At 40.4% G+C, this 20722-nt stretch overlaps 1 protein-coding gene across 9 annotated transcripts in view; it reads left to right on the forward strand.

Moving 5' to 3' along the window:
- Nucleotides 1-20722, forward strand: part of LOC133488945 (receptor-type tyrosine-protein phosphatase S-like) — a 119533-nt gene that overhangs the window by 92547 nt on the left and 6264 nt on the right. For 5 of the 9 annotated variants that reach the window (XM_061797495.1, XM_061797498.1, XM_061797499.1 and 2 more), the window contains 17 exons: nt 158-275; nt 424-1068; nt 1793-1887; nt 3875-4128; nt 5165-5252; nt 5427-5645; nt 6762-6919; nt 8537-8548; nt 8776-8888; nt 11269-11366; nt 12461-12584; nt 13736-13911; nt 15324-15443; nt 16875-17029; nt 17103-17388; nt 18747-18925; nt 19440-19566. In XM_061797495.1, coding sequence (XP_061653479.1) covers nt 158-275; nt 424-1068; nt 1793-1887; nt 3875-4128; nt 5165-5252; nt 5427-5645; nt 6762-6919; nt 8537-8548; nt 8776-8888; nt 11269-11366; nt 12461-12584; nt 13736-13911; nt 15324-15443; nt 16875-17029; nt 17103-17388; nt 18747-18925; nt 19440-19566 — 2967 coding nt within the window. The remainder of the gene's footprint in view (nt 1-157; nt 276-423; nt 1069-1792; nt 1888-3874; nt 4129-5164; nt 5253-5426; nt 5646-6761; nt 6920-8536; nt 8549-8775; nt 8889-11268; nt 11367-12460; nt 12585-13735; nt 13912-15323; nt 15444-16874; nt 17030-17102; nt 17389-18746; nt 18926-19439; nt 19567-20722) is intronic. The other 4 variants (XM_061797502.1, XM_061797503.1, XM_061797497.1 and 1 more) reach the window with 3 other exon arrangements.

The following is a 20722-nucleotide window of genomic DNA, read 5'->3' on the forward strand; positions in this document are numbered from 1 at the left end:
AGACATTAAACATGTAGCACCTATGAAATTAACGAGTGAATGATCCTTAATATCTTCAATTGAAACTGTAATCAGTTCCTTACATTCATTCAAGTGTTAATAGAGTTTAAATGGTGTTTTTCATGTTAAATGTGAACATTTGTGTTTACCGTCACAGGAAATGATTTTGGGAGGCCTGAAAGCAGAAACCTTATATGCTGTGTCAGTGGCAGCTTACACCACCAAAGGTGATGGCGCACATAGCAAAGCCAAGCTGGTGAGGACCTCAGGGATAGGTAAGCACATGCTGAGTGTACACTTCTGAAATTAGCTACATACATCCTCTAAAGGGAATTTTAAAGTCAGCCGCAGCAGCCAAATTAATTTAAATAGTTTCAATGATTATTGAAACTAACTTTGTACTTCCCACGCTGTCGTTTGCAGTACCTGCCCCCCCCTGCCTGTGGGTGCATTCGGGATTAGGTCCATCAGTGGTGCTTCGATGGGCTCCTCCGCTGGAATGCGCAGCGTCAGGCTCTGATGGCCAGAGACTCCCTCTGGAAATTCAAGGCTACCGCCTCCAATTTGGCCTGAAGAATGCCTCCCTGGAGACCACAATAGATTTCACAAAAGAGAGAAACTTCACAGTCATAAACCTCTCCCCAGGCTCCTCCTACGTCTTTGAGCTCTCTGCAAAGAGCCGAGCAGGTTACGGAGATGTAATACAGCAGGAAATAACCGTTCCCGTCATCCCACCCTCAGGATACCCTAAAATATCTAACTTTCTTAACGCCACTTGCTGCTCCCTGCACTTCTCCTGGCTTCCTCCTGACCAAGCGGAGAGCAATGGCGTCATCACAGAGTACAACATAGCTTACAAAGAAGCCTCAGGGTCCAAACCCTCAAGTGTTCCTGGCCGCTTTTCATTACCGGCCCTCGTGGTCACGCTGCCAGCGAGCCAGTCTAGCTACACAATCCTGGGCCTCAATCACAGCACAGCCTACGAGGTGCAGCTCAGAGCCCACAACAAGGCAGGGCCCGGCCCCTTCAGCCCCGCTATGGTGTGCCGAACCTTGGCCTTTGAAACAGGTAGAGTTGGCCTTAAGACCCTGGAAATACCCTTCATCCAAGCACTGATTCAACTTCACATCCCTCCTGCTGTGGAATTCACGCCGAAACACTAAACTAAATGAAGTGCAGGCCAGTTCTTGCAGGTTGACCCTCCCCCTACACCCACTCCTGACCCCCCTCCCTCCTCGCCGTGTACCTCAGAGATGCTGAAAACAAGTCGGAGGAAGGCGACAAACCCCTCAGTTTCTTCCACTCACTCACTTACCTCCATCACCTACCCTTCACCAATGGAAAAAGACTGAATGTTAATGGCTGTATGCTTCAAGAGCACTGCTTATCACATCCCCTCAGGTAAAAGTCAATCGGGGCATCAATATACAGTATCTAATCCAAAAGGTAAGTGGACAGTTGGAATGAAGTGAAAACTCTGGGCCTGGCGATTTATTCAATCCGATAAACTCCACTGCCACTTTATCTAAAGCCTTTGCTGACATGCGTACTTGGAAGTGTAACAAACACAACCTTACACTTGGTGAATGTGGCATGTCACATTCCCGCTGCTGTGCTGTCTTCTTTGTTCCTGCCACCATCCACTCTCCTCATCACCTGTCCATCCTCCTAACCACTTCGTCTCACCTGACTGACACCTCTTTTTTTTTTCTTTCCAGGTTCACAGGAAGGAGACAGACTTGTTGCTTTAAATAAAAATGTTCCACTGAGTGCCGTTTTTCTTCTCTTTCAGACGTGCCAAGAAATTTTTCAGTCAATCTGGCCACGAGGACTAGTGTTCTTCTGACGTGGGAGTTCCCAGAAAGCAGCAACCCGTATCGCTTTAGTGTATGTCCATCATCTGAAGCACCAACATGTTTTTAATGATAAAATTAGTCACAAGCCAGTTTATGGGCACAACCTTTTACTATGTAGCCCTTTGGGCAAGACATCAAATTTAGTATCTTCATATAAACCCAGCATGCCTCACTATGGAGCAGTAGAATCATCTAATTTCTCCCAGCCATATCACAAAAAGTAAAAATGTTTTGTGATGAACTCTGACAATTGTCAACAGGAGTATTCTTGCATTTCCAAGTAAATGTTTGTAAAATACAAATTTAAGAAGCTGTCCTGTAATCATGCAGACATTTTAATAGGTCAATTTAAAAACCCCAATTCCAATGACGTTGGGACGTTGTGTTAAACATAAATAAAAACAGAATACAATGATTTGCAAATCATGTTCAACCTATATTTAATTAACACTACAAACACAAGATATGTAATGTTCAAACTGATAAACTTTATTGTTTTTTGCTTTGCATAGTAGACTTTCAAGTTATACTTACGGATTTAGCGCCGAACTGTATTTACTGACATTGGTTTTCTGACGTGTTCCTGAGCCCATGTGGTGATATCCTTAACACATTGATGTCGGTTTTTGATGCAGTGCCGCCTGAGGGATCGAAGGTCACGGGCATTCAATCTTGGTTTTTGGCCTTGCCGCTTACATGCAGGGATTTATCCAGATTCTCTGAACCTTTTGATGATATTATGGACCGTAGATGATGAAATCCCTAAATTCCTTACAATTGTACATTGAGGAACATTGTCCTTAACTGTTTGACTATTTTCTCACACACATGTTCACAAAGAGGTGAACCTCGCCCCATCTTTGCTTGTGAATGACTGAGCAATTCAGGAAAGCTCCTTTTATACCCAATCATGGCACTCACCTGTTCCCAATTAGCCTGTTCACCTGTGGGATGTTCCAAACAGGTGTTTGATGAGGATTCCTCAACTTTCTCAGTCTTTTTTGCCACCTGTCCCAGCTTTTTTGGAACGTGTTGCAGCCGTAAAATTCTAAGTTAATGATTATTTGCTAAAAACATTTAAGTTTATCAGTTTGAACATTAAATATCTTGTCTTTGTAGTGTATTCAATTAAATATAGGTTGAACATGATTTGCAAATCATTGTATTCTTTTTTTATTTATGTTTAACACGTCTAAACTTCAATGGAATTGGGGTTGTAGTTTGGTATCCTCCAAATATGGTTGATGGATGCAAAATGCTCTCAGTAGAATTTAGCAGGAAATTGTACAAAACTGTACTGCTCTCAGGTCATACTGACAGTTCTTCACAGATATGACAAAAAGGTTTTTTTTTCCATTTTTTTATTATTATTATTGCAAACTGCGGCACGGTGGCCGACTGGTTAGAGCGTCAGCCTCACAGTTCTGAGGACCCGAGTTCAATCCCCGGCCCCGACTGTGTGGAGTTTGCATGTTCTCCCCGTGCCTGCGTGGGTTTTCTCCGGGCACTCCGGTTTCCTCCCACATCCCAAAAACATGCATAAATTGGAGACTCTAAATTGCCCGTAGGTGTGACTGTGAGTGCGAATGGTTGTTTGTTTGTATGTGCCCTGCGATTGGCTGGCAACCAGTTCAGGGTGTACCCCGCCTCCTGCCCGATGACAGCCGGGATAGGCTCCAGCACGCCCGCGACCCTAGTGAGAAGAAGCGGCTCAGAAAATGGATGGATGGATGCATATTATTGCAAACTCCCCTTTAAGCCTATATTTAGCCTTTGCTAGCTCATCTTGCATGAGAAATCTCTTCAGTGGTCGTGACTAATGAAGCAACACACACAGACATGGACCAAACAAACGCTGCAGTTAGAGTAGCGTGTAGTACTTTTGCTTGTTTGATTTTTTTATTTTTATTTTTTAAAGTCAGCGTGTGTTTCAAATACATGTACTGTTTTATCATTCGGATTATCAATATAATAATTATCATCATTATACATGCTGACCTCACTAACTCTCTCCCAAGGTGGAGTACAATCGCCAAAAGATGGAGGTGGATGCTCGCCTAAAGAAGGCGGTCATCCCAAACCTTCAGCCCGACACCAGCTACGACTTCAAGATCACAGCTCCCGAAGGCAACATGGGAGGCCTTCGCCACCGTATCACCGCCAAAACATCCCCTCCAATCACCATCCGCCGCCCGGAGATTGACCACACCCGGGACACGGAGACTACAGTCACAATAATTCTGCCATCACTGGAGTCTCGAACGCCTGTCAAGTAAGAGTGAATGAGGATGGACGTTTCACTTTTATAGACTTCTGGACTTTGTGTGCAATTTCTGGTAGTTCTTTTCTTATCATTGGTGGTTTTAGGTCAGAATTAATTGGTAAGCACCAACCAATGACGCTTGGCTATCAAATGAAGGGCTGACAATTAATAATTTCACAATTGAATCATATCTCAGTGATTAAAAAAACAATGGCTATAGAGAAACCTTCTCTTTGCACGGTCAAATTGATGTAATCAAGCTTGGAATTTATTCAGTCAATTCTACAAAAGTGGCAAAATGTGATATCACAAATTTGTTTCTGTGAAGTGAAATAAAAATGTCTTCTAAATATCACAAACCACAGAGAAGAGTGTTGTTAACAACCGTACCAAAGTTGAATTATTGAAAAATGTATATCTAAAAAGCGGCATCAAAATCGTGAAAAATCAAGCCATTCTCTCAGCTCTCGAACACTGTGGGTGTTTCCTCTGAATGCGCTGAATGAGCCACGTCTCGCTCAACTGTCAATCAAATACCAGAAATCTCAATATGCCCCCACATTCTTACATTTGAGCTGTGAAAATCTCACGCATTTTTCACAGGGGCGTTACTAGGAATAATTAGGAAAGTGTTGTAGGCAGGACATGAATGGCTCCTGCGTTATGGGAAGGGCAGGATACGCAGATGTATCAAGATGGCCATTCCAAATACAGTGGAACCTCGATAAAACGAACCCGGATAAAACGGACAGTCGGGATTGAACAATGTGTCCCAAATTTTTTTCCATTTGTCACTTTAACTCCCGTTGACAAAGTCTGTTAGTTCCAGAATTGGCCGCTGTTGTTTACTGGTGCTGTGGCGCAATGCAGGCAGAGACTGGCAGACACATTTTCCTTCATTTTCCTCGAAACAAATCTCTGAATTCACATTCCAGGGTCTTTAAAGTATGCCTAGAGTAGAGTCCGCGCAATAAGTTGCAAAAGAAAGTGAGAAAAGTTTTAGTATTCTATTCTGTTGAGTCGTGCTGTACTTTTTTTCACCCAGGAATGTTTATGTTGTTGTGGTTCCACTGAGGAGGGCCCGTGGCGTCATCAGACACCTCAAGAGCCCGGACGAAATGGACCTTGAGGAGGTGAGAACCACAAAAAAACATTCATTGATTTAGAAAGGTTAGGAAGGATCCATAAACACCCACACACCAGAAATCAGAACTCACTTTAAATTCAATATGAGTTTATATAAATGCAGTATTAGTCATGTTGGGACGCATCATTTCTCTCCCTCTCTCTGCTGGCCCATGTCTCAGCTGTTAAAAGACATCAGTCAAAAGCAGAGGGACTCTCGCCAGCAGAAGCAGGTGGACCTGCGCCGCGCTTACATCACGGCCCGCTTCACACCTGCCACCCTACCAGCCTTCTTCACCCTAGGGGACCAGCTGGACTATGGAGGCTTTGAGAACCGCGCATTAGAGCCTGGGCAGGAATATGTCTTCTTCATCCTGGCTGAACTCAACTCTACAACGGGGGTATGAAAGCCTACGTGTCACATCTCTTTTCACTCTTTTCTCGTGACCCACGCCCTCCGTTCTGCCGCCATCCAGCAGGCTGTCACTATGCATTGAGATCAATATGGCCTCACAGCTGCAACAATAGAATTCACGTCAGTCAAGGTGTAGCCAGCAAAAGGCAATAACCTTCATGTATTTCCATCAACAGCATTAATAAAGATTGATTGGCGGCAGGAGGGATGTTGCCTCTTTGTGTGCGGCTGCGAGATGTGAGTAATAGAATGGGAAAAGATGTAAATATTCAGCTCCGAGACTTATTTTGTAGGGTGTATTTCAGCCTCAAGCTCTCTATAAGTCCATCTGAGCTAATAATTATACATCATTTTGTCACGTGTCTGTAAGCTTAAACACATCTCTAATTACATTACTTATGCATCGTCTATAATGCTACAAAAACATTTATTATATTAACACACCTACCCTATCCTTGAGTCCTTAGTTCAACTACCAAAATTACGGTAGCATTCAGAAGCAATTGAGGACTTTTTAACTAGATGGATGGATGGACGGACGAACGGATAGATAGATAGTGTAAATAGAGAGATGCTCCATTTTTCCTGTGAGGGGAAATTATCCATTGTCACAGCCGTAATATTCACACATATACATTTGTATTAATAATATAGAATATATCTACAAAACGCAAACAAGTACAAGAGCAGAATTGAGAAGGAATTTTAGACATTTAAATCAAATCTAGACCAGAAAAAAATGCTAAATATTATTGACAGTGTTATATAATGATATCATGATGATTTATAATTCACTCAATATGTACAATGTATGAAACTGTTATGCATAATATATATGCATAACAGTTCTATTGCATGTTGAAACCTAAAGGAAATTACATTAAAATAATGAAAATATTGATTGTACACAGCGTGTGTGTGTGTGTATATATATATATATATATATATATATATATATATATATATATATATATATAATATAGAGAACATTATTGCAATATCCAGAAGTATTTATCTCTTTTTTTTGTTTGTTTTTATTTATTTATTTATTTTACTGATAATCTGAACTGAACTGATAATCAACCTATCTGCTTGTCAATAGAAGATGTACGTGGCCAGCCCTTACACTGATCCGGTGATCGCCCCAGATTCAGATCCCCAGCCCCTGGATGCAGGTGACGGTCTTATCTGGGTGGTGGGACCGGTACTAGCGGTGGTTTTCATCATCTGCATCGTCATCGCTATTTTACTCTACAAGAAGTGAGTAGAACGGAAGAGCGCCAAATATTGTAATCATGAGTTGAAGGTAAACTTTGTGAAGGTGGATGAGGGATTATTTTTGTGTTGACAATGAACATTTTTGTTAGCCGCTGTAACATTATACGCTTAAATATTATAAAATAAAAACTTTAATACAAAAGTAATGAATTAATTAAACTGTATTGTAAATAGGCGGCACGGTGGCCGACTGGTTAGAGCGCCAGCCTCACGGTTCTGAGGACCCGGGTTCAATCCCCGGCTCCGCCTGTGTGGAGTTTGCGTGTTCTCCCCGTGCCTGCGTGGGTTTTCTCCGGGCACTCCGGTTTCCTCCCACATCCCAAACACATGCTTTAATTTGAGACTCTAAATTGCCCGTAGGCATGACTGTGAGTGCGAATGGTTGTTTCTTTCTATGTGCCCTGCGATTGGCTGGCAACCAGTTCAGGGTGTACCCCGCCTCCTGCCCGATGACAGCTGGGATAGGCTCCAGCACCCCCGCGACCCTAGTGAGGAGAAGCGGCTCAGAAAATGGATGGATGGATGTATTGTAAATAAAGGTTCAATAAACATTTACCCGAATACTGCACGATTGAAAGCAAACATTTCAAAATAACTAAATGCAAATGTATTGTACTAAAAAGTTAAATACAACTGAACTGTACTTAGTAACTGTACTGTAACTGGATTAAAAAGATAAAAGTTGAAGCCACTCTCCTGCAGAGTTTGATTGAATTAAGTGATTCTTTCCTGTACCACTAGAGGGATCCCTTGTACCATTAGTGGTACTCATACTCATTCTGATTCTGATACCTCACTGAGAATCACTGATTGTGAAGACAATGGGCTGTGGCATGTATAAAAGTGAAGCTCAGGGAAATATTTTTTTTAATGACCATTGTGTACGCTGCTTTTGCCCTGTAGTTGTTGTTCCTTTTTTTAAGAATATTCAATCATGTTTAAGCTTATCCATGTCTCCTAGATATTGTTTAAGTAATTCTAACTGCAACAGAAACCCATAAAGTACTGCAGAAAATGGAGAAACATCATGAAATAAGAAAACATAACTCCAAGAAAGAACAGAAAAGCACAATTGGAACATCCTGATTAATTAAATTAATAAACAAGCGATCAATTTTGTATTTAAGATCACTAGGCGGGCAACAAATAAATCTTTATGAAATGAGAACCAAAGTGAAATTGTCATGTAATATACAGTGTACGAACACAAAAAAATACTAACATCCACTAAACATCCATCCATCTATCAATTTTCTCAGAATTATTTTTGTTTTTGTTTTTTGATTGTATGCAGAGAAAGAGACAAGTCAGACAGTCAATATGTATTCAATCCTTCCACCAAGTTTAACACTTGTTACACAACTATCATAGATTTTGTAACTGACGCCTACTGATCATTTTTGCCAAATCATGACTTAAAATGTAATCACATTGGGTTGCTAATGAAATGTTCTAGTTTGAAGCGTGCTCAGCCTTCATTCTGCTGCATGTCATCCAGCTTTTGAATACTAATGCAGCATATTGATTTTCCTCTGTCTGTTTTCGTCCTTTTCTTTTCCTGAATTATTCCTTCCCGGGCTCTTGTTTCACTGGAAACAGCAAACCTGACAGGTACGATTACACCAATGTCAAGCTCTTTTTTTTAACCTTGTTCCTAAAGCAATTACAGAACATAACACCACGTTACTGTGCTTGCACATAGAATGTCGCATCTGTTCATGTATGTGCATTGAGTCACCAGTGCTAATGCTAATGACATGTCAGTGCTGAGTCTAATTTTTTCTGGCTTGATTTTTGTATGTGCTAATTGCTCTCTTAATAATTGCTGTCTGGGGCAGCAAGCGCAAGGAGTCTGAGCCAGGAACCAAGAGTCTTCTGAGTAATGCCGAGATGATGGCCCATCACCCCACAGACCCGGTGGAGATGAGACGAATTAACTTCCAAACTCCAGGTATCGAATATGTACCCAAACACACACATCATTCATTGACGGTAACATACACTGGATACAAAAAGGCAACACACCCCTGTTCAGCTGTCAAGTTTTTCGGATTTACTAAAATGAGACCAAGATAAATAATTTCAACTAATATTATTGCGGTTTACAGAGGAGTAATTTGTGACGTTTGTATGTCTGCATTATACTGCTTCCAAGTGGCCAAGGCAAACACACCAGAAGTAACAGCACAGTGACCATTGAATTGAAGCAAAACATTGTGGCACTAACTGTTTAATTCTACACATTCTATTTCATTATGTTTGTTTGTTTATTTTATTTGTATAGGGACAGATGCAAAAACATAGACAAGTGAGAACGAGCATCCCATGCAAGTATCATAGTGTTTGTGGCAATGCTAATTTGCAACACCTGTCCCTAGAAGGGCTTTTATAAAAATGCACAGTAAAACAGTTTATTTAAAAAAGGGGACAAGAAAAAGTGGATACAGTAGAATGTATACATATAACAGTGAAAATCCAACGTGAGAGCAGTTCTGCTGTTGAAATAACCTGGATTTGGTAGGTCTCTTAAAAATACCAAAGTTTGTGATACATTTGAGATGTTCAGTCAGAGTTCCAGCATTTGACCCCATTTACAGAGAAGGCTGTCTGAGCAAATGATGTTATGCAAAACGAGATGACACAGTCAAGTCATTACTGTATGTTTTTATTAAGTACACTATTATAGAGTGCTGTTTTTCATATTAAAAAAAAATCACATTATTAACATATATACAGTAATCCACAATCATATTGCGGTCCACGCTTCACGGTCCCTCTATATCGTATTTTTACAGTTTTTACTCTATTTTTTATACTATTTGTACAATATATTTGTCTTACCCATTGCTCTAGCTCTCTTTTGCAATACATAGTGTTTAAATGTGTTTTTATATTGTTTTAAGACCTTTAAAACAAGTGCCGTAAATACTATAAAAACATGCCTATGGTGTACTTAAATAGGGTGTTTCTTTATCGTGGGTGGTCTGGAACGTAACCCCAGCGATGGAGGTGGGATTACTGTATAATATTTTACAGATTAATGGCATTTTGATTCATTTAAACAGTAAAGGATTATTTTGGCTGTATTTCAAATACAGAAATTTCTTGCTGTGAGACAGCAGTACTAGCCACCCCTGATAAGCACGCAAATGAGCCCGTACCCTCGAGGTCAGCATTGCCATGTTGTACAGTCAGAGCATCATGACTGAGTCACCACGATGTGGGGAAAAAAACGGAAGCACGTCCACTCACCCACGTGCACGACAGTTCTTCAGAACCAACGGAAATTAGAGAAAGCTACCTCATCAGTCTTTGAACATTGACTTTTGAATTCACTTTAAATGCAAAATGATACGAGTGAAGTTTGACTCATCATTCAGATGAATCTTGCCAACCGAGACCCTACTGTGAAGTAACTACATTGCTTCGTCTGCTCTCGCTGTGTGATCCAACAACACTGCTGGTTATGCGCTGCATGGCACCGCCTCCATGCAACATCCCAAAAAAACATACAGTAAGCCTTTCATGAACCAGTGATGGGCACAATGTCCTTGTTGCACAATGTGATGCGTTTCCATGGGGAAGATCTGAAGATTAAGGTTTTGATCCTTTTTTATGCAAAGACTATACAATAAAGCACTTTCAGCTCCTCTCTTCCATTATGAGAATTTTTCTACTCTCGTGTGACAGCAGCCTTGAAGTACCCTCTTTTCATCCCTTGAGAATTGTGCCTCTGAGATGCCTTGAAAAGATGAAAATTGTTTCCGGCTGATGATGTCTGAGGTCATCTAAAGCGTGACAGGCACATTATGTTGTGATTACCTGTGGGTGCTGCAGAAGCAGATAAGTGCAATAAAATGACTTTCATTATAGTATCTGTCTGCAATTGATAGCTAGACTCCAATGACTTAAATACATCCAAATTGAAGACCTGGATTTGTTGTTGGCACTGTGTGTCAGCCAGCTGCAAAGAGACAGGAGTCGGCCAGGTTGCTTCCTTTGTGCGCGCATGTTCAGACTCTCCTAATTAGCGTTCTGTTTGTTTTGTCGGCTCCGCTGCTCCTCTGATGGCACACGAAGCAATTTATCGAAGAAGAAAAAAATAAAATTTCAAAACAAACACGACTCGCCTCACGTTATCCACACGCAGGACGGCTCAACATTGATTTTCTGCCCCAGCGTCTTCCGTAATGATATGTGATGTTCCGTTCCCGTGCAATTATCCTCACATCTTTGAATGAGTGATGGTGACCTGAGGTAATTAGGGTTTTCGGACAAAGCCGGGGTGACCGCTGACCCCTTTGCCCTGTCGCATGCTCACCGTCATGCAGGAATGATGAGCCATCCGCCCATTCCCATCAGCGAGCTGGCTGAGCATATTGAGCTGATGAAAGCGAACGACAATCTCCGACTTTCCCAGGAATATGAGGTGAGACGCCAATTTTGTTTTATATACTGTAAATTTATGTGGATTAATGAACTCTTCCTTTTTGTTACCCCTACCCAGGGGCCCTGCAACGGTTAGAAAAGTGACAACGATTCTAAGGGCCCAAAATAATATTTTCAATTTACAGTATTGAAGTTGAAGTTGCAGACTTGAGTCACAGAACTTGCCTCATGTCTGACCTAAAGTCCCTGTAACGTGAAAATAAAGGTCTTGTAAATCTGACACACCACAGAGAAGACTGTTGTTAACAACCCTGCCCAATTTGAATCATGAAAAAAATCGGCAAGTATATAGAATGAGTGGTGAAAAATCATGAAAATTCAAGGCATTGTCTGCTCTCGAACGCTGCAGGCGTGTTCGATAAATGCGCTGAAATAAATCCTGCTTACACATAACAACATGTTTGAACTGCAAAAATATATTTGCCTAAAGCCTCCATTGGGTGGAATATATCCCATCGGGTCGTTGCGGAGCTTTTCGACACTAAATCAGCCACGCCCCTCGAAACCCCAGTCCACACGCTGGCTGTCACGTCGGACTTCAAAAATATGGATTTCCCCCCTCCTCGCTCTTCCACCTTTCTTTGCGTGACGTGCATGCACTCAAGGCCGACAATGAGGCGCTCTAAAGTGGCAACGGTAGTGTACTATCCAAAGGAACTATGTATTTTCAGTGTGTAGGTGTAACTAGATAGCTAACTGCACATCGCAACTGAGTTACCACAGACAATAGGACAAAATATAAAATAAAGCACAGTCACCCGCAATTATAATAGTAAAGCACAAATAGACTGCATAAATGTAGACACATTATTGCACTAGATAAAACTATGGACGAGTGCTCTCTGAGTGTTCCCGTCCATAGGTGTTAAGCCTTTTAAGCCCTCTCTTCATAAAACACAGGCTATTTAACATGTATTGTTATGTCCAGACAAACTCATGGGTTATTCAGCAGTGCATTTTAGAATGCATCTAGTTTATGAAGCTCACTATCATTCCACATCAACAAATCCACCATCAAACTACCAGTATGCCAACACGCACTGTTATTATGTGCAATTTGCTTCCTTTTCCCAGTCCATTGACCCCGGGCAGCAATTCACTTGGGAGCATTCCAACCTGGAGGTCAACAAGCCCAAAAACCGCTATGCTAACGTGATCGCGTACGACCACACCAGAGTCATCCTGGCACCCATAGAAGGTAAGCACGAGCTGGCAGAGGAGAGGTTCGCAGAGGATGTTAACAAGATTGGGATGCAGAAGAGACAGGTTGATGGATGAAAAGTGAAATTGCAGACATGGCTCCGGAGCCAAACAAACAAACAACGCAAGCGTGTTCAAATGCAAGCTCCACAGGAGAGATTTGATGTGGAACTCATGAGTGTTCAGTCTTTGTTTGCTTCTTATCCACCAAGCCCTTACAACAGAGATGTCAAACTCATTTTCATCATGGCTGCCCTCAGAGGACCGCATGAAACCAAAACTATATAAATTCATGTCTCCCCTTGAAATTATAACACACTTGCCACTGTTACCATGAATTAGTCTTGAAACAGCAAGTTTTTAAGAAGAATGTCAAAATCAAGACCACAAAACTATTGTACAAGTGTTTTTCTTTTGATTTTTTTTTTCTTTAAAGTGAATTTATAATTGTTAAATGTGTATCTTCTGGCTCAAAATGACACAAGTAAATGTTGTAAAATAGAGAAGTTGTATTAGAGATGCTAATGAAAAAATATCCTCTATTTCTTTGGGGTTTTCCAGCTGAGATATCAGTGCACGAAATTAAAAAACAAAAAAGCATATTGTCTAGGTTATGAATAATTATTAAAATGGAAACCCCAGGTAAAGTACAGCAAAAGTAGACCGACATTCGCTTGGTAATTTAGAGAGCTCACATGTGACACCCAAAAAAACAAATGTTAATATAATCTCACAGGATTTCAGTTTGACAAATTTTGGTACCTTATGTGGCCAAATAAACAGACTTGTAGTCTATGCCAGGATAGATTGAATCGCAAACAAAAGATGACATTGAATGTAGTCATAAATCGTACAGCTGTATCGCCTTTAAGCACAAAAGTGTATTATAATCACAAACTTTCCCATCTTAATATCAACTGATATTGAAAACCAACCTTTAGTGACTGGATGCTAACTTTGCACAAATCACATATTCAGGTTGGGACATGCGTTTATGTTCACTGTCATCAGTGAAGTAAGCATAGATTTGTTTTAGAAGACTTACAACAGGTTATTAAGAATGTGATTTTTCGATTTTGACATACAGTAGGCCTATGCCTACGTTGTACTGGCAGATACCAATGTTCCTCCAATGTGTCTTGTTTGCAGGTGTCCTGGGAAGTGACTACATCAACGCCAATTACATCGACGGCTACAGAAAGCAGAATGCCTACATCGCCACCCAGGGGCCGCTGGCTGAGACATTCGGTGACTTCTGGAGGATGGTGTGGGAGCAGCGGGCGGCCTCCGTTGTCATGATGACACGCTTGGAAGAGAAATCACGGGTTGGACTGCTGTCACATACAAGCAAAATGGCATTTTATTTGCAGTACAGTAACCACCCCATTTACAGGTGATAGGGGCCAAGCCCAGCCGCGACGAGAAAATAGAATAGAATACTATGCAAGTAAATGATGCCTTGAACAGTTTAATATAATTTCTAGCTCACCTTACAACATTACCCTGAAAACATAAATGGCTTACAGATGATTTGATTTTGAAAAAATGCACCGGAAGTGCATGTGTACATGCATATGCGGCGAAGACTCTCTGTAACATCCACTTGCAACCCAGGCTAAAGTTAGTTCCTCTCTGAATGTCAAAGCTTGTCTCTGATTCGAAAAGTATCACTTCAATATACAGACCATGACTACGCTCAACTCAAAACATTCATATCTCAAATCATCTTTCCCCATAGAAATGAACAGAAATGCCATTAATCTGCTCTAAGTCTCCCACAAAAAACATTATTGTAATGTGTTTCTTAATAAATAAAATGGCACTCTATAATATATTACTTTTATAAAAACATAGAATAAAATAAATAGAATGTAAAGAATTAAACAGTTTGTGCATCACGATTAATTCATTGGAGCTCCTTCTGTTATATGTGACTTGGCCGCAGGAGAGCATTATAATACCGTATGTATGTGACTCAGTAAGCTTCAGTAATAGTAATTCTTTGCACAGTATACAGTATTTATTGCTCTGAGTACTGTTATATTGTCTGTCTACATGTGTTGATGCACCATTTGTGTTCAAATATCCATTGCTTAAAGTAATGTAACACCATAGGCGCTATTCGTTATGGCGTTTCCCATTATGGGTCAGCATTAAGCTAGGGGACTTCAAAGGAAAATGATTTGGTTATTTGAAATACTCAACTTCTACTTCTCTTTGTTTTGTTTAGTTTGACAGTAAACCTAAACTGGGAGTGCCATTAAACAGCCTGGAGCCTCTTTTTTGAAGAACTGTTTGCTATCTGCCAGACTGCTTCTTTTTGTGACATGAGTGGAATTAACTGCAAGCATACAGCATTTGTATCTCCAATTGTAGCTCGCAAGTCAAAGCAAAAAAAACAAAAAAAAAAACGGTCAAAAGACAGCGCGTATTTTGAAAAACTCACAAGTCAGGTCACTCTTTCTCAAGGCACCACTGGACTTCCTTGTCACCAAGGTACTGCTTTTCTATTTAGACTGGGCTTTGGCAGCATCTTGCGGATCATTGGGCATTTCAGAAAGAGCACAAAAAAAATGTAAATAGTTGATTTTTTTTTTCAGAGAACAGCTGGGTATATGTATGTAACACGAATAGTTGAATTCATGATACACGGGGGATTACTGAACCTTTACTATACTTTGTATTGAAATTGAGAATTTTGCTAATTCAAGTCGATGCGTTTTGTTCATGTGTGTAGATAAAGTGTGACCAGTACTGGCCTAGTCGGGGCACAGACACATTCGGAACAATCCAGGTAACCCTGCTGGACACCATGGAACTGGCCACATTCTGCGTCCGCACCGTCTCCCTCCATAAGGTAATAACTCTTCATTCTCGTGACCCCTCTGAAATTTTCCTTTCATTAACCTGAAGTCATATCAGTGGACAATGAATAAAAAGGCATCAGTCAGAAGCCAGAATCAATTGAAGTAATCAGGAATATCTGTATATTGACAAGTAACATGATATCGCAATGATTTAGTCAGACTGCAAAACAATCCACAAACATGCCAGACATGTAGGATATGCTGGCCACAAAATACTATAGGTTGCCGCAGTTATAAAGGATGTTAAAGCTGGGCATGTGAAAATAATAAAAAATACCCCCCCAATTATGGCCCTTTTTCAAACTACTCACTGTCTATTTCTTTGAACTAAAAAAAAAAAAAAAAAAGAGAGAGGCCGTTAGCCTGTACTTCATAGCGGGTTAAAGCATGCTGGCGTCCGTCTCTGTGGTGATGAGATTTGACCACTGTCGGAAGAAGAGCTAATCTCGGGCCGTCACACTAGCCTGTGTCTCTGTGGCCCACTTGCAAACACAGAAACTAGGCCAACTCTGGCTTTTAAGTGTACTAATACTTCTCAACATTTGTGTTGTGAAGCGTGATATGGAGAATTGTGTTTGTAAATGGGAAAATTATGTAAGTGGGAAACTAACCACTTTAGGAGAAGTCCTCCACTGTGTCCTATTGTCTGATGTATTGTCATCATTTCAGTTTGGGATTGTTATAAATTGCACAAACAATACCAATCATTTGTTTACTGTTCATTATAAAATGTAATATGTTAGCTATCGTGTTCGAACAGCAGCGTTAATAAGCCGTATTTGGGCCAGACTGAATGGGAAAAAAACTTGGTTGAAATGTCACAAGTACCACGTAAAGTTTTGTAATGTTATGATAATAAATTTGTAATATTCCATTACAAAATTTAGGGTCGTTTCTAATATAAATATATATTTTTTTCATATTATAACGTTATTGACTTAAGTATTTTAGGAAATAGATTGTATGAGAGTGTAGAGAAATAAAGTGGTTTTCTAAAGTATATACAGTACTGTATGTACTATAGTATTCGTGTTTTGGAATTGTGCCTTTAAGGGGCGTGGCCTAGTGAGTGACATCAGGAGCTGAAGTCATAGCCAGATAGTCTGCGTGTGAGTGTCTCAGAGTGCGTTGTGGTCTACAGCAACTCCTAGCAAGGGTTCTTATTTTGTATTTTGTGTGTTTGCCTGTCTGTCCTGTTTAATAAATGGCTACAAATGCATTGGCGAGTGTGGCTCTCCTTGCCCACATGCGAGTGCATTACATTTTATTTATTTTTTTGTAGTTCACTCAAGCGGTGGAGTACTTGAAGCTCGCTTACAACTCAAATTTTTGCTCGCAACTCAAAGCAAAAAATTATTTGTGCCCCAAAGCCTGGTGAAAAAAGTTAGTAAGAGACAATTTCTCTTGCTGTCTCACATCAGAGCGGCAGCAGCGAACGACGAGAGGTGCGTCAGTTCCAGTTCACTGCCTGGCCAGATCACGGCGTTCCAGAATACCCGACCCCTTTCCTCAACTTCCTTCGTCGGGTCAAGGCCTGCAACCCTCCGGATGCCGGGCCCATCATCGCCCACTGCAGGTTGTCCCACAAACCCAACAGAAAGGGTCACTATTCTGCCCGTGTGCGTCTTGATGTCCGTCTTCCCTTTCAGCGCCGGCGTCGGCCGCACCGGCTGCTTCATCGTCATCGACGCCATGCTGGAGCGCATCCGACACGAGCGCACCGCTGACATCTACGGCCACGTCACCTTGATGCGCTCGCAGAGGAACTACATGGTGCAAACCGAGGACCAGTACAGCTTCATCCACGAGGCGCTGCAGGAGGCTGTGGCCTGCGGGAACACGGAGGTGGCGGCCAGGAGTCTCTACTCGTACATACAGAAGCTGGCCAAGGTGGAGAGCGGCGAGCACGTCACGGGCATGGAGCTGGAGTTTAAGGTACGCTTTTAGAAAGAGATGCTTGACTGTATTACTGTCCCTTCTGGTAGATGTACAATTCGACGCTAATGTACCCCATTGGGCTCATTATTGGACTCCAAGGTATCTGAACATTTTCTTGGACCATCAGGGGTGCTAGAACTTTAGTGCTCTCTGGCCACATTTGAGTTTTAAACTGGAAGGAAGGGCCATGCGTGAATAAGATAAAAAAAATAATTAAAAAAAAAGAATAATCCTGTAGTTAAAATGTAAAATATGTCAAATAATGTATTTCAAATATAAAATAATAATACATTCTTATTTTATTTGTTTACAATTAATTCAATTATGGTGATGTAAAATACATCTTTGTATCTTTTTATTTTCTGAATTTATTTGTTATTGTATTATTTACAACAAATAAATTAACCAATTATTTAATTGGTTAAATGAACTTAAAAACAAACAAAAGCAATTTTCTGTAGTGTATTATCATTCCAATTAACCAATTTTGGTGGGGAAACTGCTAATTTAATTCAACAAATATTACAGGACTCTTGAACCTTTTTAAATGAAAATATGTATTATTACAGTACTGTACTTAATGCGCCTTTGACCAATTTAAACACCTGCTTAACTTACAAATATGCTTTTTCGTTTTGAGAGTCAGGGTTAAGGGTAAAATGCATGAATTAATTAATTCATTTTAAAGAAAAGGTTTGTGGGTACCGCTCCTGTCAATCCTGTATGAGGGAGAAAATGAATAATATGACTCAAGTAAAAGTAAAACTAGTCCTCCAAATAATTACTTGAATAAGTGTATATAAGTACTTAGTGAAAAACAACTCAAGTAGTAACTGGTGAGTAAGTTCTGATCAGACCATGAACGTCAAATAAACAAAAAGACAAAATAGGAATGTGCAACTTCTGGTATTGCTCAACAATATTACCTTAAACAATAATAAAGTAAATCTTCATAAAATAACAAATGAAGGCAAATTCAGCCATTAAAACAAAGTCTGAAACTAGCCTTCTTCGTTTACACTCATGAAATAGCACAATAGGCTCACCAGGCAGAGATTGAATAAAAAGTTGTTTGGAGTTTTTGTAGGCTTAAACGTGGACATTTTTAAGCAGACATAGATGGTAACTTATGAAATAGCTGTTCTTTTTCGTAGTCCATCCATCCATTTTCTATAGTGCTTATTGTCACTCAGGTTGGATTGGTGAAGCAGAGTCATGTGACACGAGTCTCTGACAAATCAAAACAGATGAAGTAAAAGTAACGGTGTATGTAGCTCTTTTGTAGCCACTTCCGCATTTAGTTCCATTCATTTTTATTTATTTTTTTTAAACACATATATTTTCTTTCCATGCAGCGACTGGCCAACACCAAAGCGCACACGTCTCGCTTCGTCACAGCCAACCTCCCCTGCAACAAATTCAAGAACCGGCTCGTCAACATCATGCCCTACGAGACCACCCGCGTGTGTCTCCAGCCAATCAGAGGCCTGGAGGGCTCAGACTACATCAACGCCAGCTACATCGACGGTTACAGGTATGTTTAGTTGAAGCCAAACATTAATACAACCTGGCCTCTTGTCTACAGCTGATCACTTGACGAGTGAACGGGTTGGAAAGGTTTTCACCACAGTGCTTGCGCCTGTCACATCACGTCAGTTTTACCGTTTCCGTGTACGCGTCTTCCAATCGCTCTGCGGCACTGTCCACGTCAAAAGATTGAGGGTGAAGATGATTCAGACCTCCAAACTGCTTGGATACACAAGCTTTGAGTGTTCCAGTTCTTGAGAAAAGAAATGCTGTGCTCTAAAACGCACCTGATTGTATGTACACTCACTGGCCACAACATTAGGTACACCTGCAGAATCTAATCACATCCAATAAAAGAGCATTGTTTAAAATCTGCTTTTGTAAAGATAAGATAAGCTCGCTTGAGTTCTGTACAGCTTTTATAAGATCCCTCCTTGATGTTGTACCCAATGTTTATATTGACTATGTTCTTATTTTCAGGAAGATTCCACTTATTTAAGCCTGTAAATTTTCCAATTTAGGCAGCAGAAAGGCTACATCGCCACCCAGGGTCCACTTGCAGAGACCACGGAGGATTTCTGGAGGATGCTGTGGGAGCACAACTCAACTATCGTGGTCATGCTCACTAAACTGAGAGAAATGGGACGCGTAAGGATTCACACTGCATCATTTCAAAAGTACTTAACTAAATCCAGTTGCTTGACTGATTCAAGTGGGGTAAGGTTTCCAGGATCCGAGAGCAGCATTATAACTACAGAAAAATTGTCAGGCACTAATGGGAGATCATTAGTATTTACGCTCACATTAGCTCCACCTGCACATTCTAATGGGATCCAATACAAGAGCCCTGTCAGCAATTCTGCTTAGAAAAACACAAAAGCATTATTCTTTTGATTGACACGTTGAGAGAGGTATTATTTTACAATCTGGTTGTTATTGTTATGATTGAAGTACTGTTGAACTGCAATACAGTTTACAATTTTGGCCTTTTTTAGCTACATTCAAATTATGATGAACTGCAATCCTGCATCACTGCAAACTACAACCACAATAATAGAAATATTGTAAATCATGTACAGGGTTCCTTTTTTATTTTTAGTATGATTTTCAAAATTGTTTACACATCTATATAAAACTCAAATCTTTCATCATATTTAATAATAACCTGTTCGTATATTTACCATTCTACACTTATTCGTCGATCAAAACAGAGCATTATTATCTTCGTAAAGGCACATTAGATTAATCATTAAATTATGTTGGCGTACTTAATGAAGGGAGAATAGAGCAACTTGCAGGTAGGCGGAGACTAGTATCGATAAGGAATTAGGAGTTGACAAGATATCACGATAATAGCTTACACACGCGCACACATGCACCCACGCACACACACAATCCAAACACAACACACTAATGAGTCAGTATCATCATAAGGTGCCTTTGAGACTTCCCCATTTCACCCAAAAAAAGTAAGATTTTCCAATGAACATCATATTCATTGTATTAACTATATGTTATGAGGTTAGAAATGCATATTGGTCAAAGTCCCAGACTTTTTTTTAAGTTAACGACAACCAAAAGAACGCACATGAAAACTTCAAAATATGTGAGCTTGCTGACAGGGCGGACATTTTTGGCTAATGTTAGCATTTAATGAGCATATGGGGGACCTTCTCTTGGCAACATGATTCAATTATTTCAAATTTCTGAAAGGTTTTTCTGTCAATTGATATTTCACCATGACAGGGTGGACATGATCAGTAGACATAAATGACAATTACAAAACAAATACAAATATTACACG

Source organism: Phyllopteryx taeniolatus, chromosome 14 (genome assembly GCF_024500385.1).
Source record: "Phyllopteryx taeniolatus isolate TA_2022b chromosome 14, UOR_Ptae_1.2, whole genome shotgun sequence".
In the NCBI taxonomy this organism is placed as follows: Eukaryota; Metazoa; Chordata; class Actinopteri; order Syngnathiformes; family Syngnathidae; genus Phyllopteryx; species Phyllopteryx taeniolatus.